This window comes from Falco rusticolus, chromosome 5 (genome assembly GCF_015220075.1).
Source record: "Falco rusticolus isolate bFalRus1 chromosome 5, bFalRus1.pri, whole genome shotgun sequence".
NCBI classification, from domain to species: Eukaryota; Metazoa; Chordata; class Aves; order Falconiformes; family Falconidae; genus Falco; species Falco rusticolus.
Genome location: NC_051191.1, coordinates 75410720 through 75438316, shown reverse-complemented (window position 1 = coordinate 75438316; position 27597 = coordinate 75410720). Strand labels below are relative to the sequence as shown.

Below are 27597 nucleotides of genomic sequence, written 5' to 3'. Positions count from 1 at the left end.
AGCTTAACCCACACTATCCAGAAGGTAATAATGAAGGAAAAGCTTCGGTAAGTGGAATTTATATTGCATATGATCTGGGAAATACTGTATCATGAGCCCAATACAGCCCAACATAAGACAGTCCTTCACAGCTTTCCTTTTACTTATGTGTTACGGCTGCTGGGATTGTTTTCTGTGCCCTGTGTAAGCTAGGGTGCAGCTCAGAACTGGTGTTACAGAAAGTTTTCCCTCGTGTAATAAAAATGATATGAAACACATTCAAATTCTGTATCAAATTAGCATTGTGTGGAAGCTGTTCTGCTTGGTGACTGTAGATACAAATTTTATAAATTCTTCCCAAATCAGATGTATTACTTCATGGCAAGCCCCACCATACTCTTTAGCAAGAAAACCAGAGACAAAACAAAAAAGTCTGGTTACTTACATGCCAATACCAATTCTGAGGCTCTGCTAGTGGAGACAAGCCTCCTTGGAGCATGTTTGTCAGTCAAGTGTGGCACTAAATCTAAGAACATGCTGAGACTCTTTTTATTGCCTATATTGAATACATGCAAGCAGATATTCAGGCACAGGCTTAGCCTGAGCCCTGCCACACTTCAGGCAACTAGCATGACATCGTTGCAAGGATCCAAGTTGTCCTTGCTGCAGTGTGGATGGGTTGGACATAGGCCTTACATCCTTTGCCTAGGAGGCAATGGCCTTTGCCTTGTACAATGTCAAGAGCAGGCTAGCTTATTCTAACTAACGAGGCAAGGCCAGACATGTTGTTGATAACGTGTGAAGGAAGTGGAGTTAAAACCCTGGGAGAATCATACTCTTACTGAGACAACAAATAGTCCCCCCCCGAAATTACTCCTCCATCAAGTTCATGAGATTGCCTTGAAAACATCGAGGTCTTCTTAAAAAAAATAAAAATAAATCAGTGTAGTTTATTTTTGCCTTCTGGCTTTTGTTCTTTAGGAGGACACACTTTCAAGTTTTTCTCTGTACAGGGAAGAATTTTTTATTTTTCATGAAACAAACCCCAAGATTCTTACATAATTGCATGCCTTCGGGACTGCAATTTTAATAAAAATGGAGACTTTTGCAGGAGTTGGCGACATTGGTTTTCCATCTTCCCTGGTATTTGGTATTAATGGTAATATAGCAATAACAGCTAAGCTGTCCAGAGAAATGAGAATTCTCTCTCATGAAAATACAGATGTTCCACCATTTTTTTTCTCATCCGTATTGGAATGACACTTGAAGCCCTTGGAGCTTTTGAGTGGAAATTGAGCTAAGTTCTAGAATACCCTAGTGAGGAAGGTGCTTGCTTGGAAAAGCCTGGGTTCGTGCTTTTGCTCTGTAAATATTAGAGCTCATCTCTTAGGCTTGCATCTGCATTAACATTGTAGTTCACACCATGACAGCACTTCTGAATCTCCGGATTATTCCCTTTTTAAGACACTCCAATTCACTTTGCAGAGCAGTCTCAGGGCGTGTAAACTTGTGTTCTGTTGGATGAAAGTTAAAAAGAGAGGCACACCCCTGGAATGTATCTACTGGGCTCCAGCCTTTCATGGGTGAGAAGCCCAGAAAACCAGACTACAGCTAGTTTGAAGTAACACCTATGAAAACATGTGTAGGGTAGATAGGCTCTCACCACCGAAGATCCAATCCTATTATACCACACTATACTAATTTAAATATAGTATAGGGTTTCCAGTTGTAGCAATTCCAGTTCATCTAAATAGTTAAACATTCCCTGGACTGGGTAATGAAGAAGTCACAAGAGTAATCTGAACATGAATGTTAAAAGGTGACTTCTGTAACGGTTTGACTTAATACTCCTGGGTATTGGTTTCAACTAAAACCCCAGACCAGATAAATGAGATTAGACGAATACTTCCAATGAAAATCTAATCAAAACTGATTGATGATCAAAACTGATTTCTCTCTGGAAATTTTAATTGATGCAGTCAGCACTTCCTTGTGAAAAATGTTTTGTGAAGGAACTCCTAAGAATGTTTGGTAGCACCTCCATGTAAATCCAAGCCTACAGGCACTTTTAGCATGGTAGAAATCCCTTTGGATCCTCCACCCCCATATGGTCTTGTTGGAAACAGCATGAGTCAGCAGTGGCTATTTTAAGCCTTTGTTCTGGCCTTGAGCAACTGAGCAGAAAAGCTTCACATCCCTGTGCAGGAATTTCTTTTTATGTTACATTGGTGTGGTGTTTTGAATTGTCCCTCAAAAGTACAATAATCTTACAGTATTTGTAGTTGTTTAAGGGCCAGCTATGTCAGTCTTGCATCCAATATGCATATAACCTAGAGCGCACACACTTTCTTTGCTCCGTGTTTTTTATCTAGTGTTTCTTCTGCCAGGTGACTGCCTAAATGATTCACTGCAAAGGCATCTTCTTTTTCATCTTTTGAAGCAATTAATTTTGAAATACTGCCTGTGAAGTAAATCTGCTCTGGAGGGGGAGGTGAAGTGGACCTACCCCAACAAAATTTGAAGTCTGAGTAGCAGGGAGATGGGAGATACATACCTGAAGGAAGAAACTGAGCCTGCAGCCTGTGTTTTTCTTTTCTCTGCTAGTCTGTTGGATAAAAGGGTACCAGCTCCCTCTCTTTCATCTGGGTTTTAAAGGCAGCATAACCATCTGTGCCTTTTGTGCCAACCCTTGACTCCTAAATGTATGATAGGGCTTCTTGTGCGTGTTTGCTGCCTGGCTTACAAGTCCTGATCACAGTTGCTTAGGCAACTGAGTTTTAGGGAGCAGCAATGGAGAAGGATGTTCCATGGTGCAGTAGTGGGCATAGGCACCTATGTTCTGCCAAAGTGCATCTTTTCTGCCTTGTCTAAGTGACTCAAAAGTCTAAAAGGGTTTTGGCTCCAGAGAACGTAAATATTACTGGAAGTCACCAGGACTTTTGTTCCCAAGCATTAAAGCTACGTTTGGACTGCGGTTCACTGTTCATTGCTTCTTGAGAACCCAGCCAAATTGTCTTGTGAAACACTGCTTTTATTTCTGGTAAAATTTGGCCTTATGATGAGTTGATTAATATTCTTTATACGTACTTTTCTCACATCTAAACTCCAGAAGATTTTTTTTTTTTTACAATAGGAAGATCTTTCTGTGATTTAAAGACCTTATCAAAAGGCTTCCTCATCTCTTGAAGTCTAGGAGATAGTGGTGTATTGTGCATGAAAATGCAGTGCTCTGTGTTACAGCTCCCATTAAATCCAAAATTGGTGTATTTTATGCTGCAAAGTAGTCTATTATTTCTAATCACAGCAACATACAACATCCAGAAGAATGCTATAAACATTGGGGATATGTCAAGAACAGCTGGGAACCTGGCATTTGTTAGAGCCTTTGTATTAAAGACTGCTTTGGATAGGTACCTTAACTCCATTTGTCTGCGTTTTCATGAGAGAGTGCTAATCCTAACCAGTTCCAATCTGGCTTTTATTGCTGAGATTTTTCTTAGGATTGAGACTGGTATGCATTTACTTTTCTTGTAAAGAAGTTGGACAGTTCTACCCTGGACTTATAGGTACAATTTGATGTATTTCTTTTGACTTCTGTTTATCTATATTTATAAATTCCAAACAGCTCTGCAAGTCAAAGTTTTCTTTCTTGCTTCCAACCCAGGTGATTTTTTTTTCTGATAAACACTGTAAATTATTTGTTTCAAAATTTTATTTTACCTTCCAGCAACTAAGTTTGTTTAATCAAAATTTTACAATGTGGGACACAGGTGATGCAGTTTAAACAGGTAGAATAGGCTTGGGGAATTATATTTTTCTTTGAAGGCTTGGTTAGGAATTAACCTGGCAATCAACAATCTGAAAAACATTTAAAAAAACCCCAAAACATCAGCTTTAAAATGGCAGTGTTGCTGGCTTATATAAAGCCAGCAGTCAGACTACTTGAGAGGCTGGGGGGAGAAGGGAAGACACGGATGCCGGCACATTATTATTATTCTGCTGCTGCACACAGGTCTGAATCAGCTCTGAAAACGCATACATTGTTTCTTACAGAATGTCTCTGGCTCCTAACAACAGAATTGCAACGTGATGTCTCTCCTAAAAATGCGGTGACTCACAAATGAGTCAACAGTGAAGGTGTTATAGGAGGCTAACTGCTGTGCTGTCTGCCAGGGCTTCGTGAGATGCAGGAGCAAGGCTGGCCATTAATTTACTCGATTTTCTTTTCATATAGAATTTTTAAAATCATCTAACCTATGGAGTTCTGCTCACATTACTGCTCTGTGAAAATGCTGGTTTTGTAAGAGCTTCCTAAACTGGGTTAACATATTGAGATACCACATTGTATTGGATTTAACAGGCATTTTCAGAACTCTGACTGCTATTAAATTTAATTTCTGCTGAAATCTGTGGTGCAGCTTAATGTATTCATGCAGGAGCAGGGCATTATCCTTGTCTGTCTCTATGCCACAAGAGGTGCCTTCACCAATTGGAATTGTAGATCGGGTTTCTAAAAGAAAAGGTATTTCAGGTCTGACATGTTTTTGTATTTTTTTGCAGTTGAAATGAAGGCCCCTCTGTAAGCAAAACTCTATGTAAATGTGATACCCAGTTGAGATGAATAATGGGAGTTTGGGGGAGGTCACAATTACTAGCCAATTATATTAAGAGCTGTGAAGAAGGGTTATCTGCTGGGCTAGAAGTCTCAAGAAAGACAAATCTGATTGTACCTGATTATTTTGTCTCTGATTATAATATGGGATTTGTCTCCAGTTATATTTGCCCTTCAAATTGCAAACTTTATATTATGCCAGTGTTGGGATTTTTAAGCTCCTTTTAAAATTGGTATGATGCACTGCAAATCAGGTGGTAGGCCAGGAGTTACGGACTTTGCTGTGAGCCTGGATCAGTATTTCCACTCCTCACCAAAGTTGCTGTTTGTTTTCACTAACTAGGATGACTCTTCTTAACTGTCAGCCTTTGCTTTCCTAGATGAGTCCCACCTGGATGAGCGCCCTGGCTGCTGGCTGTGTGCTAGGGGTATGCTCAGTTCCCCCTCCTGGCAAAGTCAGTCCCATTGTGCCTGTGAGCAGTGTGCTTTGCTTTACTGCTGCAGAACGGGACTGGCGGCGGGGGGCTGACAGCCCTCCAGCCAAGTGGACGCTTAGGTTTTGTTGGGCAGAGTGGGCTGACTCTGCTCTTTGTACCACCCAGTATTTGGACCAGGTCATTCTTTTGGAAGATGTAGGTTCAACTCCTGCCAGGCAGAAGAGGAGCTGAATATGCATTTCCTTCATCCCTTGAGTGATTTAACCAGTGCGTGACAGTGAGGTGATTCCACCTTTTTCAACTGGGATATGTATCTGATTTGACTTGCGACAGCCTGTCACTAGTTTGCCAGTAGTTCGGGACAATCAAACCTTTTTTTTTTCTCCCTCAGTGAATTTAGTGTTTGATAATATTGTTTTACCCACGGTTCTTGTGTTTCTTCTCTATACTCCTAGCATGTAATTCACCTGCCTTTTTTTTTTTTTTTTTTTTTTTTGGAAGTCTTAGGAGTGCTTCCTTTGGCTGTCACTGATCACATCAACATCTCTGAGAGTGTCCATTGGCTTCCTCTTCATGCTGCTTTAAGCTGAATTTTCTTCTCTCTCCATTTGAGTCCCTTTACAATTCTTTTCCTCCCTTCTCTTCACTGAGTTCAGTTTTGCTAACTGCATCTGCTTGTATGCCAGTTCCTCACCTGAGCAAATGTCATCTTGTTATCATTTGCTTAGGAATGCAGTGCTGCTTCTGAGCTGATCATATTGTCTAATTTTAAATAGTGTAATACTTTCACTTCTTTCCACATCCTCATATAGACTCATGTGCTGATGCAATAAATGGCTATGTGAAGTGCAGATTCTGATGACTGCTTACTAAATCTAATTAATCATAAGAAACTTTGTCTGCATTCTGTGTCTCTCATACAGAGGCATGTGCACACGCTCTCAGACATAAATTCAGACATAAATAGAAATCCATGTATGTTCATATACAATGAAAGTATTGCTCTCTGTCACACTCTATGTATATGAGTTGTTTTCAGAGCTGTCACATTGAGGGTCACTTCTTGTTACATGTTTTTTTTCCAAGGCTAGTGCTTAACGCCCATAATCCAGATTGGGTTGTGAGGTCTCAGATCCTAAAATAACATTGTAAGGAGAGTTCTGAGGTTTCTGCTGGAGTCCAGACTGGAACTACTGTACAGCTCTTGTGCAGGTCTCATTTTGCTCAGCTAAGCTTTGCAGTTAGCAGTGTTGCAGGCACTGTCTTGTTGAAGCGGACTTTCTTTTTAGGTTAAAAACCAGCTCTTGCATATATACCAGGTGTGATTTGACAACTGCTGAGCCTGGTTGGTGAGATTTAGGCCTGATGATCCAACTCCGTCACTTGCTTTTATCTATACAATGGCTGGGGAGACTAGTGAGCATATGGAGTCTGCCCCAAACCGCACAATGACCCTCTCCACAGAGCGAGTGGTTAGCGTGAACTGCTGAAGCACAGCAGACCTGCCTTTGGCTTTGCCTACTGTCATAGAAATCTGTGCTTGTACATAATGACCTATTCAGGATTGTCACACATGATATCATGACTGATGATCAAAAAACTTAGTAACACAGAGTAGAATATTGTTGCATAATTTGGTCAGAGCCATATCTTTCTCAGAGGCCCAGGTGAAAAAAACGGCATAAAATTATGTGTCCTGCCTTTTTATGTACCAGCCTTTTCGGTTTGGAAATTACAGTAGAGTGGGTAGTTTCTGGGAAACCCTAACTAGATTTGAATGTAAGTAATGGGAAATATCCGAAAGTCTGGATGGTGTTCTGAACTATCCGGTGCTATTCACCCTATTAACAGACCTCTTGAATTTTAAACTGGCTTTCTGGTTTTCTGTTTTCTTTGGAAATTTGGGAAGTAGATTTTCATTTGATGTTAGACTCTGACTCACTGTTATGCTCTTAAGATGATTTTCGTGTAGTTTGCTGGCCTTTCCAGTTTGGGTCTCTTCCTGAGTATGTAAAACAAAACATGTGTGGAAATGACAAAAAAATTTGCTGTTTTCTCAATCCTCACATACAGATTAAGTTTTTTGTGTGATTTTGTTTAATATTTTTTTGGGCGTGGGATATGGTAGGATGTGGGGACTGCCACATGAGTTTACTCTTGTACTCTTGTGCGAAGCACAGGAGAATGTTGCCATTTGTCTCAGCAAACCTTCCTCTCAAAAACTAGTGAGAGAACTCTAATGACTAGATGACCCTAAGAAAAACTTCTGAGAGGACATCTTCCTGGTTTTTTTTTCCTACTGTCTCTATCCTTGACAGAAGTAATGGGATGCAAAGCTGGCATTTTTTGGCCTTGATAATGAAAAAATGGATGTTTTGGAAGGATTCACGAAGTGCCTTGAAATGAGATGATAACTAGATATTTCGTACATAGTTTCATTCATCCTTGATTTTGTTGCTTAATCTCAATTGGCAATATGAATCATCAAAGCTTTGCCCTTGATTATCCCTTACAGTTTGGTTTTAATCAAGGTACTAATGCAAACTGAGTACAGTCTAGCCTCTTCACATTGCTTTGTACATCTCTTCCCTAGTGGTGCATTATAAATCATTATAATAGTATGCTAGGTTACCAGTGTTTGATTTTTTCTCTTTTGGCTTTCTTCATTACTCTTTTCCTCTCCCTCCGTGATATATTTTGTGTACGTGAAGGGCCCTGGGCTGCCAGTCTCTTAATTGGTTATTAGTCTTCTGTAATATGTGTAACTCCACACCCCAGAGGAGCAGCTTTTACTTATGCCAGTAATTCTGTTGGTTGCTGCGTGGTTACGGGCACAGACTCCAAATTGCTCCTTCAAGCAAAGATACATGCTTAGGGAAGGTAGCATTTGGAGTCTGTGAAGACAAAAAGCATGCAGGTAACTAAAGATGAAGATGGCCGCTTAGTGGTGCTGGGTCACAAAATTCCCACGGACTTTCAGCAGATGGTGGGAGGAAGATCACCACCTTAGATTCACATGCGTCTCTTGAGGCACCAGCGCAAATTTGTAAACCTATCACTTGAAAGCTAGGCTCCTCGAAGGGAAAAAGCTTCTCCAGTTGCAGTGGGCAAACTCAGACCTGTGTTGGATCCAGCCTCCAATTACCAGCCTGTGCTAAGGTTTCTAATATGATCTGGCTGGTGCTTTGTGTCATTGTCTTCCAATGGCAAGTTGATCTTCATGGAGCAGATAGTCTGGCTCGCACTGTTTGGAAAGTGTGCTGCTGTGATTCTGTCCATATGTGAGGAAAATAACGGTGGATTTAGGCAAATTTATTACTTTCTTAAATCACTCCCCCCCCCCCCCCCTCCACCCACCCCCCCTTAAAAGTCCAATTTTCATTAGTCCTCTTCTTTTAACTTTGGCCCTTTCCAAATGAGCACTGTGTAGTTACATCTGTTGGGAGTGAAGGGTCTGCCACTACCGCAGGTTTTTTGAAGTTGTAGGTGTCAAGTAATAATATATACGGTACTGCAGTCTCTCTGTAGCTTGTGACCTGCTGTTGTTATAATGACTGTCTGAGACCCCATGTGCCTGGGGCAAAGTGCATCCTTTTGTTGCACACTCAAAAGCCAGTCATGGTACATTCTTACTAGAATGTAAAAAAAGAAAAATACAGTTTAGATGTATTAGTTGTCTGCAAAGTAATTGGAGAATTTATAATGGGCCCTCATGCAAGCAAATAACCCTTGTGCCTAATCAGCAGAGAGACGGCGACCTTCCTGCTTCAAAGAAGAAACGCCAAGCAGGGGAGAAGATTATGTATACTTTGGTCTCTGTGCCACATGGAAATGACATCGCATCTCTCTTTGAACTGGATGCCACCACTCTTCAGAGAGCTGATTGCCTGGTTCCAAGGTAATAAAAAAAAGGCACGAAAAAAAAAGGGGCAAAAAATAGTGCTGCATTGACAGGGTTTCTTCCTGGCATTATGCTGGTGAGTAAAGCAGAAAAAATTAAACACGAGCAAGTATTATCCTTCAGTTAAAATCTGAGGAGTGTTTGTGGGTAAATAAGGGATGTATAAAACATGATACTGCTGCTGTGACTGAGTAAAATAATTATAAGGATAAAGCAAGTGAACTTAAAGAGAGTCTGTGAAGAGAAAAGTAATGGGCTAAATATTGCACAGATATATATAAGGAAAGAATTGAGCCCTGTGCACTGTTTGAAAAAACTGTACTGCTAATAGATCTAACTGAATGGTTCCCAACAAAATAACATGTATGGTGAACTGGGCTTCTGTGTCACTGATGGATCATGATGCCACTGAACACATTTGTTATTCAAATGAATTCAGCAAGTGGCTTCTGGGTTTTAATTGTCAATATTTGAAATTTCAGCTGTGTTGCTTAGCTGAGATTGGCTAGATAAGTCACACGGTGTTGGTTGTGACTGAACGGGCATGTAGACACTTGGGGCTAGTTGTTATGAGGGTGGATTTCCGCTGGTATCCGCTGGTATGAAGCTGGGTATCCGCAAATACTGATGTATGCAGCTTTGAAGTGTATTTGCTATGCTGAGTTTTGCCAGATGATTTGCTTACTTGAATACTCAAAGCCCATCAGCATGAAAAGGAGAGCGTGAATGAAGACCACAGTGAATATATTTAAAAAATAGAATTCAGAGTAAAAATTGTAATTGATTCCTCAGCTCTGCTTTTTTTGATAATACCACAGATTATCATATGGAAAGAATTTAGAAGAATGTCATGTCTGCTCTTTGTTCACTTGATTTTCAGTTGAGAACTGGTACTGTAAATGCTTCCTCCCTGGAACAAGGGTTTGCAGATCGTAATGGTGAGGCTGTGAAACCATGGTCAGTTTTACTTTCTGGCTTTTGTGCTGTGGCAACTTGAAGGGGTTCATTACTCTGTGGAAAAAAATAATAAGAAAAGAATTGGGTTTATTCATGAAATGTATTTCTATTCAAATGGGATTTTTAACACCTTCCTTTTAAACTTCTTTTCTTTAAGGAATATTTTACTCCTAGGCTTATATAAATACTTTAAAACAGCGTTCTGCATAATCCCAAGATGCTGTTTGTTCTTGTTGCAGCTCTGTTCCGGGTGAGAAAGAAGGAGACAAGGGAAAAGGGTACTGCAGTATCTTTTAGATCTCCCTTACCTTTTATTACTAGTGGCTTGTGTGACTCATGTCCTCAGGTCACATATTATGGTCATAGAATCATTTAAGTTGGAAAAGACCTCTTGTGCTGCATTGCATCTCACCTTCCCACTTCAGCTCAGGGCTGATCCATCTAACCTCTTCTTTGCTTTCTTCTCCTTTAGGAACTCATATGTCCGACTGAGGCATTTATGCACAAACACTTGGGTCACTAGTACCAGCATTCCAATAGATACTGATGAAGAGAGGCCTGTGATGTTAAAGGTAAACACATATATCTTGGGGTTGAAATCCCAAACTCATTCCTCAAGTTCTCTGCTGGTGATCTCAATTCTAACATATAAAATATACATAATTATTAGGATAAAGGTAAGAGAATTACTTACATTAAACAAAAAACTATTGCAGATTGGGACGTGCCAAACAAAAGAGGACAAGGAAGCTTTTGCCATTGTATCGGTTCCTCTGTCTGAGGTCAGAGACTTGGACTTTGCCAATGATGCGAACAAGGTTCTAGCATCAACTGTTAAAAAGCTGGAGAATGGAACGATAACCCAGAATGAAAGGAGGTTAGTGAGTTTTATTTTTTTCCCTCCTAAATTGGTATTTGGTTACTCATGACATCATGACGTCACAGTAATGGGTAAGTTAGTAACATCTGTGTGGACACAGGGATGACTTGGAGATGACACTGGAGTGCAGAGAGTGCTGACCTGGGATTAGATAACATCTCTGTCAGAGCATCCTTGTCGCGCCGCTGGCAGGTCTGTGCGTCTCATCTGTAAAATGGGGATAAACAGCACTTCCCCAGCTCGCTGGCCACATAAATAAATGGGCAGTTCCCTGGGCAAATGTAAAGTGTTTGTCTTAATTTCTTTTGATAAGCCACTTCTGAGCTGTAATGTGGGGACCCATTGCATTTGATTCCCATGTAGAAGAAAGCCATCTATACAGTGAGCAGCGTGGCAGGACTCTTGATTTGTGTGGAGGTCACTGTGCTGCGCATTCATACTGTGAGAGCAGTAGAAGGAGATCTGAGAGCGACCAAGAAGCTGCCCCAGTAGTCCCTTTCCTTTTTTATTTCTGTTTTTCCTTCCCTATTTTACATAATTTTGTTTACCCTTTGTATTCATCCATGTTTCAGCTTAGCGCTATTAGAGTGTCTGTTCTTCACTCCCACCCCTGAATTAAGGGATTTTGTTTTATGTTGTAGCCAAATATATCCCACTGCCAGTGATGTAGTTCGCTATTTGTTTTCAGCTGTCTGTGGTTAAACTGAGTATTAGACAGCATCTCTGGCAGTGTTAATTTGTAACTTCTATTCCGCCATGCATCATATGCAGCTTTTTGCTGAAAATGTTAATTTTTGGTGATAAAACAGAATCTTTGCTGTCGGTTGTCAGTAGCAATTAGACCAGATGGTTTAATATCAGGTGGAGGATTTATCGTAACAGGCAGATATGTAGTGGCCTGGGTGTTGGTACTCAGCCTTGAAAAGCTGATGGGCCATTTCATGATTGACTTGAACCAAAGAGGGCTACAACATAATAAAGGTATGACATCCCTGTATTAACCTTGCACTGCTGTGTCACTGCAACCCAGTGTTGTCAAGTCGTGATGTTGACAGACTGGTATAACACACATGTAAAACATTTCAGAGAGGTTTCAGAATAGTGCTATTATTTGCCTGTTCCTGTGACTTCCTTTGGAAAAAACCTGTCTCTTCCCTGTCTCATTACCTTCCTGCTTAGGTAGGTAGGGGTCCCAACAGTTTATTACTGGTTGCTCTGTCCTACATCTGCCTTTTCTACTTTTTCTGTTGGGAGGGACCTTGCTGTTCTCCACCAGTGAGCTAAGATTTTTAAAACTAAAGCTAGCTCGCTCAGAGGGTTTAGCTGAACAGTCCAGCCCTCCTCTGGGTAATGGAGGCTTTGTGTCTGGCTCCCAGAGATGACTTTGAGACTCTAGTGAGCATCTTCCTGTCACTTTCATAGCATGCCTACAGGTTTAGTTGTTATAGACCAGATGTTGTCCAAATTCAGATGATGCTTCCGCAAGGTAGGAGACGTGCCGTGTTTTGTTTGTAAAAGATTGCTAGTTCTTTTAAGGGACATTCATTGAAATCTGCAGACATCCATACTTTTCTCTGTGCAAGCCTTGTGAGGTATGTTAATAACAAGGAGGCAATGACCACTTTCTTTTTGTGTTTGTATATGTATTCTTTCTTTTTGCATGTTCTGAAGGTAGGAAAGAAGGAAATACTACTGCCTCTGTCCTTTTTAGCACTTCATTCTGCCAAATCTTTTGTGTAGCAAAAAGCGAAACAAATCCAGTAATTTTTCAATAGTTTCTTGTGCTGGTAGGGAAATTGTCTAGTGGCAGAATCTTTTTATTCTTCTATTCTGAGTCCATCATCGTGTTTCATGGACCCATGTTTGTGATGAAGTATAAAAATCCTTGCTAGGCTGTGTAAGAGTGTCTTTCTAGTGTTCCTGGGCCTTGAGGCCAACTGGTATAGATTTTGGATTTCTGAATACTCTGCATCAATCCAGCATTCTGTATTTTTCTCCCTTTTTCCCTCTGGTTGTTGTTTAATGCCTTGGTAAACATCCATGTGATAGATTTAAGCTTCTGCTGAGCTGAGGTCTGGAATCCTTAAGTACATGTCAAACTTAACCTTGCAGTGATTGAAGTTCCATTGTGCTAGATAAAGCTTGTTCTAAAATGGTGATTTTCTTTCTTAATGAATCCTAGCAAGCATTGAATGACTGTATATGATAATGATCTGTCTATTCATTCTAGGTTTGTAACAAAGTTACTGGAAGATCTCATTTTCTTTGTTGCTGATGTGCCTAATAATGGTCAGGAAGTTTTGGATGTGGTCGTTACCAAGCCAAACCGGGAACGACAAAAATTAATGAGGGAACAAAATATATTGGCTCAGGTATGTCCTACTGTATTAATAACTTACTTGTATTTACAAACATTGTAGGAGAGAGTGATTTGAGAAAATGTTATTTTTAGGTAACTTATGCCATGTTGGGTTTGTGTCTGGTTGGATTGGGTAGATAGGACACTGCTTGGTCAAGGCTCACCTCTTGGGCTGTGAATCAGATAGAAGCCCAAGGGTCCATGTCTGATGGCTGTTAGTTTCATGTAATCCTGATGACTTTTAAGACTACATTTAATAGCAAATTGTTCACGAAATTTTATATAAGCTTGCAACATGGTCCCAATCCTGCAAATGTTCCCCATACAGGAAAAATTCTAATGCCCTTATGGATCTCTGACTTTGTATGAGGGCCAACTTGCATGTAAATCAAAATTAATATTCTCTTTAAGTAGCCTGCTGGAATAAATAAAAAAAGAAAGTGAAAAGGGTGAAACTAGACAGTAGCCAGTATTGTCTTTTTTCATCCTTAATTTATCCAACGTTAACGCACTTAACTAACAATGTTTAACATTGGGGATAGCAGTGAAGAGAAAGCAATGTCAATCAGGCTGGTGGGAAATGAAAAGCTAAACGCATAAAGCTGTAATGTCTGAGATTGCGCCCCCACTTGTATTTAGTCCTATGCAGAAATGTGTGGTGATTCACTTCTGACTTTGGTTGATAAGGCTATTGTGCTGGTCCTGTCAGAGGACATTTCCATTGACAGCTATAAGTTAAGCAAAAATCTGGGTTTGATTTTCATTCTCAGTGATTTTGATTTTGAACAGATATTTGGCATCCTCAAAGCTCCTTTTAAAGACAAAGGTGAAGGATCGATGCTGAGACTTGAAGACCTAGGTGACCAGAGATATGCCCCCTACAAATACATGTTAAGGTTATGTTACAGAGTTCTCAGACATTCCCAACAGGACTATAGGAAGAACCAGGTCAGTGGTATTCAAGACAGTTTTCCTGCTGATTTCTATAAATATGTATTTGGGGTTTGACATTGCTCTCTGTGCCTACAAGTGGGATTCTGTGGTAATGGTGAAAGGACTGGGTTTTATGTAGGTTAGTAGGAAGAAGTCACTGTCATATACTGCCTTGTGCTGAGGAACAGTGTTTTTGTTTTGTAGGCATTTGTATATGAACCAGATGATCAGCAATGAGTGTCATAGGTTCACCTTGTACTTTCACAGACTGAGACTGGGGTCCAGTGCTTCATTCATGAGCTTTCTCTTACTAAAATTATGCTCTTGGATGCTGGATTATAAAGTGGGAAGTCTGCAAAACTGTCCTTCTGTTACTTAAATAGTCATAGAGGGATGGCAGTGAATCTGATTTCCCACTGCTGAAGACTCCCTGTGAGCAAGTATTTCAGAACATGGTGTCAAGTGCTTTGCACATGGCAGTGGGGAAAAACTGCACTAACTTTATAGGACTAAAGGGACTAGAGATAAAAGATTGAACTGCTATGTGTGGCTTCTTCGTTTTCTTTCTAATGCTTTACAGAAATACTTCTGTCTTGAAGGGAGAGAAAGGCAGGAAGGGAAGACTTGGGAAAGAAAAATCTTAAACATTATAAAAACCTTTTGTTTTTTCCTTTTAAAAAATTAGTTGCCATTTCCTGAAATTTGTATATATTTTCATGGATTCATTCCTTTGGTTTATGAGAGAATGAGAACAGTTAGTCATCCCTAATATTGAATGTGTTTCTTGCTGTACGTATGTCAGGTGTTCAGATGTTCTTTTGTTCAGGCCAGTTCAGAGAGGAAAGTTTTGAGGGTTGTTTTGATTGCTAATTAAGCTGGATGCCTCTGGTTCTAAAAGAAGAACGTGACTGCTTAACAGATCGTCATGGGAATTTTCATTTTTTCAGGAGTATATTGCTAAGAACTTCTGCGTCATGCAGTCCCAGATTGGTTATGATATCCTGGCAGAAGATACCATCACAGCTTTGTTGCACAACAACCGAAAGCTGCTAGAGAAACACATCACGGCTAAAGAAATAGAGACATTTGTTAATTTACTCAGGAGAAATCGAGAGCCAAGGTTTGAAGTGGTCCATGTAATGTTCTTTGCCTGTATTGATAGCTTTTATATTTGCAGTAGCTGTGAATCTGCCTGCTGTTCATTGTTTTGTTGTCTCTTCCTCCTAGTCTATTTTTTTTTAACCTGGCAGACAAAAACCACAGATGTACAGAGTCACTCTAGAAAATACCAGAACTACCTGTAATTCTTGGGATTTGTCCATATCTCCATTTCAGAACTAGAGTTTACTGAAGAGGGGGATTATATTTTACAGGACAGTTTTGAAAATTTGGTTTTAGTTCAGATTTGAACAAAGAGAAACAAACAAGTTTTAATTTCTTACAACCCTGCAAGCTTCTCAGTGAAACTGCCACTTGTGTTGGTTCCCCTGCTAATAATCTTGGTGCGCATTACACAGATACCGATTTTTCTAAGCTTTTATTGGTATCAGTTTCCCTGCAGGTTCTGATTCCAGATCAAACCTGAAAGGGTCCTAGGGCAGTGAAGATACCAGTGAAGATGTGTCCTAGACCAGATCTTGTTCCAAATGAAAAATGCTGGACTTGAACTTCATTCGGCTGGAAAATTTTTTTATTAGCTTTGGGTCAGAATATAACGGAAATGGATTTTTTTTTTTTAAATGGAAAGTCTATCTGTTTTTTTCATTGGATTTTCAGTTGTAAAATTACCGTAAGTAATAGAAACATAAGAAATTAATGTACTGAGGGCCAAATAATGTCCTCTGTAATTGAGAATACCATTTTTCTGTTAGCGATTAAGGATATTGCTCAAGGCCCTCGTGCTTCACTGCTTCAATTATTCGCTATATGTATGCACCCATTTTGACTTACTCTGTAATCTCATTGCCTCTCCCATGCTAAACTGTTGGGTTTGGTCAGTGCTAAGAGGAAACCACGTGAGATCAGCTCCTTCTTCTCAGTGCTGAAGGGTCCTAGTGTTTACTGACAGGCGCATGTCACATTTTTTTGTGGTGGAGGATGTCATAGTATTCGTTGCATAACTACATTCTGCAAGTGCTATGTATTCACTTCTTTAAGGCTCAAGTCTAAGAGGAATAAATGTTTTAAAAATATACCTTGCCAAGATGACGCAATCTGAACAGTAAAGGCTTGATTTTACGACACTTATTTTCATGGAGAGTCTTGTAGACTTCCACAGCACTGCTGGTGTGAATAAGGATTGTGGCAGTATACTCTACAGGATGATCACCTATAGAGGTTTGAGCTATTGGATCCTTAAACAGCTGATAGTAGATAGTCAGATTTTTTTACCTGGATTTCTAAGGGAATATATGATCTCTGTGTGTGTGCGTGTCTACTCATATCTGCTCCCCCACCAGCTCTTGAGCCTCTTGCTTGGCTTTAGCTACGTTTGCTAGAGGAGTGGTGAGCTCAGAGATACTCAGTTCATATGAATGTCATGAAGCAGCTACATAGAGGGAAGAGGCCCTTTTTATATTCCAGTGAGCAAAGGCTGCATTTCGGGCTTCTGTTTATACACACAGAGGAATCCTTGAAAGAGGAACAAGAGGAAGATAACCTAATGAATATCCCAACTGCAAGGAAAGCCCTAGCGTGAACTTTGTTAAACATCAGAAGACCTAAATTTGAGTGACAAATTCATAGGAAACTGATTTCCGTGCAAAGGTTTTGTTATTTCTGCTTCATGTGGAACAACCTCTTTGAATACAGAGGTCATGTCTTCAAGCCCTGCCAGATCTTCACTCTTCACTAACTGTTGTCTGTGTCACTTCAGAGATTTTAAGAGGCATTTTTCAAAGGTAGAGATGTGGACTCCTCCAGTGCAATGGAGTTCCTCAGAGGGCACACAGCTATCTCCAGCACAAGTAACATCTCCTTGCTACTTGGGTTAGGGAGACACATGTTACCTGATGGGGAAGGTGAGTGAGAACCTGTGCTTTTGCCTTCGGTTCCTGGCAAGGATGAAGGTCTTCAGTGGAGCTCCTCTGCCAGCCAAACTTAAGACAGCCTCAGGCTGCTCTTAAGTTCTGGCACAACTCTTTGGCCTTTGATTTGCTGAGAAGTGTCACACTTGGGATATTTTTCTTTCCCTGACTGATTGCTCAGCACCATTTAAAGTGACTCTCAAAGCTGTTACTCATCTTTATCTGTTGTGAGTTGGAAGAGTATGAATCGGCAAAGATCGTATGTTGATAAATCTTATGATATATGCTCCTTTGAGCATACTGGTGAGACTTCTACTAGAGATTTCTACTGCAGTGTTCTGCCCTAGTACTTTAAGTCTTATGTTCTGTTGCATCTGTGATTTTTTGACTGCAGATTCTTGGATTATCTGTCAGACCTGTGTGTATCTAACACCACAGCAATACCAGTAACTCAGGAACTCATCTGCAAGTTATGCTGAGCCAGGGAATGCTGACATTCTCATTCAGACCAAGTGAGCATCTATAACTGGAACACACCTGTTTGTTATCTGCTCTGTTGTTATATTTGTGGCAATTTGCTAGTGGCTCCATTGTGAATGGTTTTTGTTTGCAGGCTGGTTTCAACACAAATGGACAATCCCTTGGAATGCCCAGTCATCTCAGATGACATAGATGAAGAAGAAGTGTGGCTTTACTGGATTGACAGTAACAAGGAGCCTCATGGCAAAGCCATCAGGCATCTGGCTCAGGAGGCAAAGGAGGGCACAAAAGCTGATTTAGAAGTTCTTACCTACTACAGGTAAAACTGCTTATTCAAATGAAAGAAAATGTAAACTCTTTGAAGACCCCGGTGCTGTCTTATCCAGTTCATTTGCCAATATCAAAAAGGTAGCCAGGTCATGCCAGAAACTAGGATTAGAAGTTTATTTCAAGTTTTTCCTGTAGGAAGCATCACAATCTCTGTTGTCTATACCAGACAAATCTTGAGTTTCCTTTGCTCATAACAGCTCTTTGTAACTTTCTATCATTTTGCCTCTTGTCTTTTATTTATTAGGCTTTATTTTTAGATTGTGCTGCCCTGGAAGCAAGGCATGCTCTGAGGAAGGAATGTCCTGAGAATTAGAGGGGAAATGGGATCACGGAACAGTATCTTACACTGACTGAAAACAAACAGTTCAGATGCTTCAGCCTTCCATTGGTCAATGCCTCCTTTGAGTTTCAAAGGGAGCACAGGCTTCATGGGAGCTGGAGCCTGACGTTAGCATTTTTAATGGCAAGTTGATCCCTTGCTTAGCAAAGTCACTGTTGTTGGTTTTTAGGATTTATATCAGAAAGGCTGACATTAGGCTTGTGAAGTGAGATTCTGAGGTACATTGTTTCATTTCCAATTGATTTCTTTGAATACCATATCTTATTACTGTTTTTTAAGGTATCAACTGAATCTCTTTGCAAGAATGTGCCTGGACCGCCAATATCTCGCCATCAACCAGATTTCTGCACAGCTGTCAGTAGACCTGATCCTACGATGTATGTCTGATGAAAGCCTCCCTTATGACCTCCGGGCTTCTTTTTGTCGGCTGATGCTACACATGCATGTGGACAGAGATCCTCAGGAGTCTGTGGTACCTGTCAGATATGCCAGATTGTGGACTGAAATTCCTACTAAGATCACGATTCATGAGTGAGTTGAAAGTGTTTCTAATAAAAATACAAAAGCATTTTGTAAGAGTTAGTCTCAGAACAAAACGGTTGCAGATGTCTAATGTTGACACAACACGTATCTGAAAAGGTATTTTGTTGCAGAGCACAGAGCTACTAGTAATTGTTACTCTTGGAAACTTCCATGAGTAGCTTTAAATGGAAATATTTCAATTTCATTTTCCACTGTGTTCTTATAGGGAACAAGCTGGGGAAAAACTGAATGGCCTTTCCTCAGACCAGCTGAACTTGAAGTAATTCAGTTGTGTCTAACATTACAGGTTTACTAGGCTGGAACTCAGTTTTATACTTCCAAGCTCAACTGAAAGCCACAGTTGGAAAGCCAGAATTTACAGTTAGGTACAGCTGTTGCCCCAGAAACAGTTCACAGAAGCTTTGGCTTCCATCCAGCAAAGTACTTAATGTGCTAATATGGGAGAAGGGCCCATTGACTTCATTGGAAACCCCCTCTGGCTTAATTGATTAAGCAGTGCCACTAGGCTAGACCCAGGCAGGTTGAAGAGACAAAGAACTATAGCAGTGCAGCAGACAGTATTGCTTCTGTTAGTGAGATGAAGGCCTGTTTCGACATATATGAAAAATCAGTCCTAGTTGGTGGTGCAGAGGAGGCTTACTGTCCTGAGCTGCTTCCCTGGTCTGCTGTCTTCCTTGCGAAAACAGTAAACTCTGGCTGATGGGTAGAGAGGACAGCTGAGGTTTAGTGACTTACTGAATTCCCACATCAAGATTTAAGAGTGCCATCTGCCAGAACTGTAATATTTTCCTGTCGCTGTTATTCCTGTTCACTGCAACGCTTGGTGGTACTGTTGGAGGGAAGGTTTGTGTATCCTCTTTCCGTTCCTACAAAGAATCAGCAGACCTCTGCCCCTTCTTCTTACAGAGGGTTGACAGCAATTTCATAGCATTGTGATTGGTTTGTTTTTTCTTTAGTGACAGCTGATCCTGATATTAGAAGTGTTTAATTTTCCTTCTTTCTGTGCCTTGCGTTGTAGGTATGATTCTTTCACAGACTCTTCGAGGAATGAAATGAAGAGGAAGTTTGCGTTAACTATGGAATTTGTGGAAGAGTACTTGAAAGAAGTTGTAAATCAACCCTTTCCTTTTGGAGACAAAGAGAAAAATAAACTTACATTTGAGGTACTTCTCAGCTATCTGCATCCTACTTACAGTACTCCTCCTCATTTCAGATAAGCTGACATTGGTTCTTTCAAACTAAAGGTAGATGAAGAATAAATGTTGGTGTAAAATGTCCTAAAGAAGCACCAGCTGCTAATTCCAGTGTTCTTGGTGATGACTGTTACTGCAGGAAATAATATTACTGTCTGCTGTCAAACAGTTGTATTCTTCCTTCCTTCTCCTGAGGTGGTTGCATTTCAGTGGCAAGAAGAGGGCTATGTGTGTGGGTGAATGGCCATATGCCCTTTCTCTCCATATTAGTTAATTAGCCTGCAGGTATTCTTCAATCTAAGGAAGTACTATTCTCTATGTAAGATATGACACTGAAGGAAATACTCTGAATAACGTAATCCTGTGTTTTAAATATTGTTTGATATTCCTGACAGAAGCTTTAGATAGGCCTAAATCTTCTAGATTCAAATAACATTGAATAAAGGGGAAATGCTTAAAGCTTTTATAGTTCTTCCTCCAACCTACCTTGGAAGCTTTGTTGCTTCTGCCTCTGGTCATGTGAAATCACCTCCATTCAAATTTACCACAGTCATCTCACTCTTCTTCTGACTTCCATTGTCCCCACAGTTGCTGCCTCTTTAAACAATTTACTGGAGTCTTTCTTCTTGATCTTAGCTATTTTCCCAGATGCATCTGTGTCCTTTCAAGCCTTCCTAAATCTCATGTTGGTTTTGCTCTCTGTTATAATTTGACAGACTGATTGTTTTGTTTAACTCTGAAAAACAATAATGTCACTGACCTTAGTCCAAGGCCCATTTAAACCAGTGGAAAGACTTGTACTAATTTTAATGCACTCTCGAACTGAATCTCTGTGAAGGCTGCTGTGTGAAATGCAACAGTATTGCACAGCTGAATACTGCAGAGGTTGCTGATACTTCCTTAATTTTTGATTTCTTTTTCTCGTAGGTGGTACATCTGGCTCGAAACCTCATATACTTTGGCTTTTACAGTTTTAGTGAGCTTCTCAGACTGACCCGGACGCTGCTGGCAATTCTAGATATTGTTCAAGTTCCTATATCATCCTACTTTGAAAGGTTGAGCAAGTTTCAGGATGGAGGTGAGAGAAGTAGCAAAGACTGTTATTCCAGTGTGTGATTCATTATTTAGGTTGGAAATAATTTATGGAACATCTCATTAATCTTTCCAGGTTCTTTATTCACACATAAACCCACCTACAGGAATGTATTGCAGGATACATTAAGATGGTCATCTAAAAAAGAACCTTTCTGAACAGAGCTGCAGCCTTCATGACTACTGTGTTGATGCTGCTGTTCCTTTGCTTGTTTGGAACTGAACTTTCAATCTGTATCTAAGCCTCAGTGTCCCTTACGCTGAACGTCCCAAGGCAGTGCAGATGGCATTCGCCTGGGCACAGCAGTTATGATGGCTCATATATGGCACAAGTGTTTATTAGTCATCTTAACACTTCACTTAAAGGGAGAATAAAATTTTACTGGTCCAACAGCTGCAGAAGCACCAGATGGAAGTCCAGATGAGGCCATCCTCTGCATGTGTTTGTCAGTTTAGAATATTCTTTTTTTAACCTGGACAGAGTGTCGTCAGACAACCCCAGGACAATACTGTATGTCCCACTGCCTTTTCTACCATGGTTTAAACTGGGTTGAAGAATGAGCATGCCAGGAAGGTGCTGAAACTTAGCAGTTTAGTTTTCTTGTGGGTGTGGGAGATGTGACAGTCATGTGGGCTGAGGGTCCAAGAGACTGACTGATGGCAAATTCTATTTTTACTATGTGGCTAGTGTAAGTGTCATTGCACTGCCAGCTGTCCCACAGCACCAAAAAGGATGAACTGTGTTATTTGAAACAATTATTTTGTATTTTCTCTGGGAGGCCTTTTCCCAGACTTGAGTTTTCCTAGTAATCATTTTGCTCAGTCACTCCTACAGATGCCCAGCATGAATGTGCCATTCTTCATAACTTCTCTTCTTTGAGGTTCACACACTCTGGAGACGTGTAGACTGTCATTCTCACCTCTGAGCCAAGGAGTCTTATGTTTGGTTCTCTTGATCTTTCCTCCATCACTGCCAGAACACTTTACTGAAAACCCCTGAAAGTCTTTCCTGCAATGTTTTGCACGCTGAGGCATGCTGTAGCTACCTGCAGTCCCTCTACAGCACGAGAGAAACACTGTACTTTCAGACACTGGAAATATTTCCTTTTTTGTCCCTGAAATACTGCATTGCAGGCGCTCTTCTTAAATGGCTCTGGACACAGTTGGACTCCAGATACAACCTTGGCATATTGGCAACATGGAACATGCAGATGTGGTTCTTCCATTTAATTCTCTCCCTGCTCAAGTCTTTAATCCTGATTATACATCTCATTCAATGTTTTTACTCACCTTCATTACCATTAAAACTGTGTTTCATCCTTAATTCCCTTTTATTTCTGTTGAAAGGTTTCCTTCCAGGATATATAGGAGACAAAAGAACTACCCATTAAGTGCAAACAAACCTGCTCTCAGTTATACTAATTTCCAGAGCAATTCCATGCAAATTAATGAATTCACTCTGAAATAAATGCATGTCAAGGAATGCAGAAAATGTCACCACCATGCAAATGGAAGCTCAGTAGCTTTGTTAGTAACAGTCAGCCATTGACTAGAGCCTTGTTGGAAACTGTTGTCACACATCTGTCGTCTCACATTCTTTCAGCAAAAAAGGCACAGAACAAAGGTGGGATTTTATGCATCTTTTGGTTGCTTCAGACTTTATGCAGATTTCTCAAACTTCTTTGTTTGCTGTAGTTGTCCCTATAGACGTTTATCTTTTAAACACTGGGCAAGTTCAGGTCAGCATGTGACAATCCACTGATGTTCTTTTGGAAATCATCTGTGGGTTGGTTTGGATTTTTTTTCCCTTTTCCTGCCAACTGTATGGCTGGAAAGCCCATTGTTTTGGTTTTTTGCTAGCTCAGACTGCTGGAAGTCATGTCTGCCATCTTAAGGGTGACCAGGGATAGAGATGCTGGCTTTGCTGTCTAGACTTAAAAATAGACATTGAAATTTTGCTGCGGAGAGATAGGTGTTCTTATGTTGAAATAGCTGTAAGACTTGCTGAAGAGGCCTTCTATACAGTCTTTGACAAAAGAAAAAAATGCCCACCTTTGGATGGTCACATTTGTCTTCAGCCTCCCACTCCTTTTCTGATTGACAGGTCATAAAACACATAATCTGTGCTTTCACTTTGCAGTTGAGACAGAATGATTCTGAGTGTTTAACTGCTATGCCCAAGCATCTTACCATTCCTCCTCCTTTCTCTGGAGGTGCATACTTAACTACCCATGGGCAGTATTAGGCTATGAAGATGCGTATAGCACAAGGATGCATAATTTAGAAGCAGTTCAAGCTGTTTCATAACTCCTGTTCACTATTTTTGAGCACCCAGCTCATAGAACTTCATGCCGGAAGAATGTATTTCATGTCTGAAAAACGTATTACTCAAGCAAAATGGGGGTGCTTTTCATTAAGAAAAACCACACAAAACCCAGTCATCACTAACTTTAGTTGTAGATAAAGACTAGAGAGGGAGCTCAAGAAGAAAGCAGGTACTGTAGTTGCTGACATTCTGGAGACAGCTGCTGTGGCTGAATTGTCAACTGTCAAATGTAACTTCTGCCTGTCTTTGTTTCATGTTTAGGGTTGATAGAACAGGTCTTTGTATGAGATTATCATGTGTCTTAATGATGTTCTTGTACTTATTTTATCTTCTGGAGGAAGAGAAAAGACCAGGAATCTGATTCTACAGTGCTTTGCATCTTGCGCAGTCACTTCTACCCAAACAAGTTTGACCCCAAAAGGACTGATGTTACCTAGGTCCTGTGGAGTCTGCATCCGTGTTGTCCAGGACCCACTAGGGATCCTGAGGAATGAACAGGCCAACTGAGAAATTGGTCTCAGGATTTTCATCTAGATCCCCCCTCACTCTTAACAGTAATGATTGTTCACCGGGCAAAGCTGTAGGTATACGTTGTTTTTCAATTTTATAGTACTTACGAGATTGTGCATCAAAGGTTCTCCTTCCCCTCTTACACAGGTGTCCTCTTTCTGTTATAAAACTGAGTTGTTGAGAACATGTTAGTTGTTTTATCAGTTACCTGTCCTGGCTTTTTATTGTCCCTTTTAACTTACAATACTTCTCTCTTAGGCTATTAAGTAAAGACGATTACAACAGAAGATAACTCAGCCTGGTTTTTATGGTTTTTGAAAATGTGTTGGCATTTTCTAAAATCGGGATGGTCCGTTGATTTTTTTCAGAAAGTGTTTTCTTATTCATAACTTCCATAAAATACAGACAGATGGCTGTTCCCTGCCCTTGTTCAGGATGGTGGGAGCCCTCCCTCCAGTCAATTAAGGGTGAAGGTGACTTTGACTTTTTCCTTCCTTTAGAGGAGGTCAAATTCTGCTCTCCCATATGTCTCCAGACTGTGGCAAGGGTCTCACTACACAGCATCCTTGCTGGCAGGTCCAATACTGGCAACTTTCATATCATACTTTTGAATGCAGAGTATTGCAGGTAGGTGTCCCTGCCACACATTATTGCTCCAGGGATGTGCAGGTTTACACAGCTGCTTTCTCAAGGCAAGTCCCTGAGTGACAAAACTCATTGCATTGATGTTCTTTAAAAGAAAAAAAGGTAAGATTGTATCTGTTATGATTTTGTGTATACACTGTGAATGTGTGGAAGTAAATTATTAGTTTTAGAGATTATAAAAGTTATGGGGTTGTATTGTTGTTTGTTTTTTTAATCCATCCAGTTAGTGATCAGATGTCTAGGCATTAGCTTTAATTCAGTAAGAACGTGTATTCCATACTTTGAGCACAGAGCTTTGAAGTGTACTTCTAAAACCCAGTATTGACAAACACTGAAAGCCAGCCATGATGCCTGGGATTGATGGTTTAATGGTATAAACAAATATGTCTAAATTTTATCAAGCGCTAGGGGCCTGATCCTGTAACTCTAATGCAGAAAAGTGATACTGCATAGCAGCTTGAGCTCTGTATATTTTAATTTTCATTACTATTTAATTGTGAAATTACATAGATTACTATTAAATGGATATTTAACAGCAGTATTTTCTCAATAGTTATGTCTGTTCAGAAGTGCTGTTGATTTTCAGGTTCTAGGACAAGTGACTTAAGAAGAGGTTTGATCAGATGTAGAAGTCATGGAATTCTTATTCTGCAGCTGTAGTAGATCCAAAGTGGCATCTCTATAGAAGTTAAGAATTTTGGGTAGGATCTATTTATTTTGCATGATAGGTCTTGCATTTTAGTTTGGTTAATAAATACTGATTTCTTTGGGAAACTCAGTACTGACTAAATTTGGGGACAGATAGGGTGTAGTGCCTTTCTATTCTTGACATCAATTTGTTCCAGGTCAGTAGCAAGAAAAGCTTCCAGTATCTGATTCCTGTAAGTTGTAGGGAACTGGTGAGCTTGGCTCTTTACTCATTTGGCTACTGCTCCACATCTTGAAAACTTTAGTCAGGATTTTGGAAATGGATATAAATATGATGATGGGTGGAAGAATGAGGTGGGTCTCACTGTGGGAAGCCTGCCTGGAGTTGTGCACCTCAAAACTGAAACAACGAAATTTACAACCAGCAGTCTGGATTCTTCTTCCCTGTTTAATATTTTTTTTCTTAAATAGACCCACTTATTTCAGTAAAACTACTTGCTAAATAAGGAAGTATATATGACAAGTGTTGAACTGTTGAAGAAAATCTGCAAAATGGGATGTATTTTTAGGCTTAGTGGAAGTTGCATGAAGACTTAATTAACCTTTTACCTCAAGATGTCCTTTTCCATACTTTGCTTAAATTTTGAGTCACTGATGGCTGAGGTAGTCCTTGATGTTGTGTGTGAGTTTCTCTATCTTTGTCTGCAAAAATTCTGAAAAGATCCCTACGTTATTATAAATGTTATGCCTTATTTCCTTTAAAAAGCTTGATTTTAATGCCACTGTCAGTTACTTTCACCAGAATTCAATTATTGTGCATGCAGTTTTCATGCGTGACCTTATTTGAGGAAGACAGATTGGGGGAAGTTGGTTAGAAGCAGTTGTGAGATAGGATCCTGGAAGAATACAAGATTTACATTTTTGGAAATGCTTCTTACCTAGATTGCATCCTAAAAATGAATTAACTTGAAAATGTTGCAGGCAACTTTTTTTTTTTTTTTTTTAAATCAGATTTTAACTTTGAGTCATTTTTTGAGGTTATTTGAAGCATTTTTCCCATTTAGATTCTAAAAAATACGAGGTTTACAAAATATTCTAACTGTATCCTAAAGAGGCATTTTTTTTCTTAAGGATAGAGTGAGGACTTCATTTAGTAGAGCTGTCATTCTGGCACCTTTCAAGAACATTATCATCTCTTGCAGTTTTAATTAAAAGGCAAAGTCATTGCTTTCCTAACAAGTGCACCCTGCTGTATCATTCCAGAGTCAGGAGCCAATCTGCCTTGTCCAATACTGGTTATTTATTCTCTGCGAATTAAAATGCACATCTTTCTCTAGGTGCAATTTGATCTTTGAAATAGCTGATTTTAGTCAAACTATGCAGCTACAGTGCATGTCAGATCTGAAAGATGAAATGACGTGGTAGTACTTAGCAGGCAAGATACATGTTTACCATGCAGCTCAGTGCTATTTAGTTAATGTTGTTTGGGAATGAGAATAATTACATGCAAGGAAATACATCCTTGAATTTAAGCTGCATATGTCGTGGGATGTAATTCACAGTGCTGGGCATGAATTTGAAAAATCCCTCAGTGATAAAAACCTAGGTTATCTGCAGAATATGTCTTTCCCTCAAGAGTTCTACATAAATGGCTACAATTTTCCTGAGCCAGTGTCCACTGACATCAGTTGAGTCTTTCAGTCCCCTTTGGTTCTACAAAGGAAGGCTATGTATGCTCAGTCTTTTTGAAAAACAGATGTTTAAAACTACTTATAATAAGCTCAAATTGCTCCTGCCTCTCTGATTCTCACATGAAATGTGTTGCTCATGACTGGCCCAACAGATGCCTCCTTTTACCTGCTCAAACTGGTAGGCAAGTATCCCAGCTCCTTCACGTTATGTCTGGGTCTTCAGCTTGGTAGCATATCCCTCCTGCAGACTGGAGGGTTGAAAGATCTGTCTGTAGATGTCCTGAGATTGTGGAACTTTTCTTTGAAATGTATCATGAAGAGTCTCACCCCTGTGTCACGCTGCAAGCTTTGCTGCTTTTTCCTGATGTACCCCAAAGGATCCAGCCGTGGTAGGGGTCACATAGGGGAACCCCTCACTCTTTCCTGAAGACTTCAGCACTGATGGACTGCCATCTCTCTGCAAAGGATTTCTTGTATATTAGTGTGTCAGGAGACTGTCTTCTGTCTTCTGTCCCTTTGGTATGTTCTGGTAGTCTGCTTAGTCCCTCAGCTTCAACTGAGCAAGAAGATAGTGTTTTCTTCCAGCCCTCTTGGCTGCAGGTAGAGATGCATACTGCTTAGAAGCACCAGTGATAACTCTACTAGACTCAAAGGTTGGACCTGCAATTGCTGTTGTGCTTGTGGGTCCTCTGTGATAAAGGAGAACCAGATTTAA

General features: G+C 40.2%; 1 protein-coding gene across 1 annotated transcript in view; it reads left to right on the top strand.

Moving 5' to 3' along the window:
* The window catches only part of ITPR2 (inositol 1,4,5-trisphosphate receptor type 2), a 268073-nt gene that overhangs the window by 66915 nt on the left and 173561 nt on the right, over positions 1–27597 (top strand). The window contains 13 exon segments of the mRNA XM_037387540.1: positions 3–47; positions 8772–8926; positions 10359–10458; positions 10603–10763; positions 12997–13138; positions 13915–14073; positions 15006–15178; positions 17479–17553; positions 17555–17596; positions 17698–17883; positions 18514–18765; positions 19796–19940; positions 20898–21048. Of these exon segments, the coding sequence (XP_037243437.1) occupies positions 3–47; positions 8772–8926; positions 10359–10458; positions 10603–10763; positions 12997–13138; positions 13915–14073; positions 15006–15178; positions 17479–17553; positions 17555–17596; positions 17698–17883; positions 18514–18765; positions 19796–19940; positions 20898–21048 (1786 nt within the window).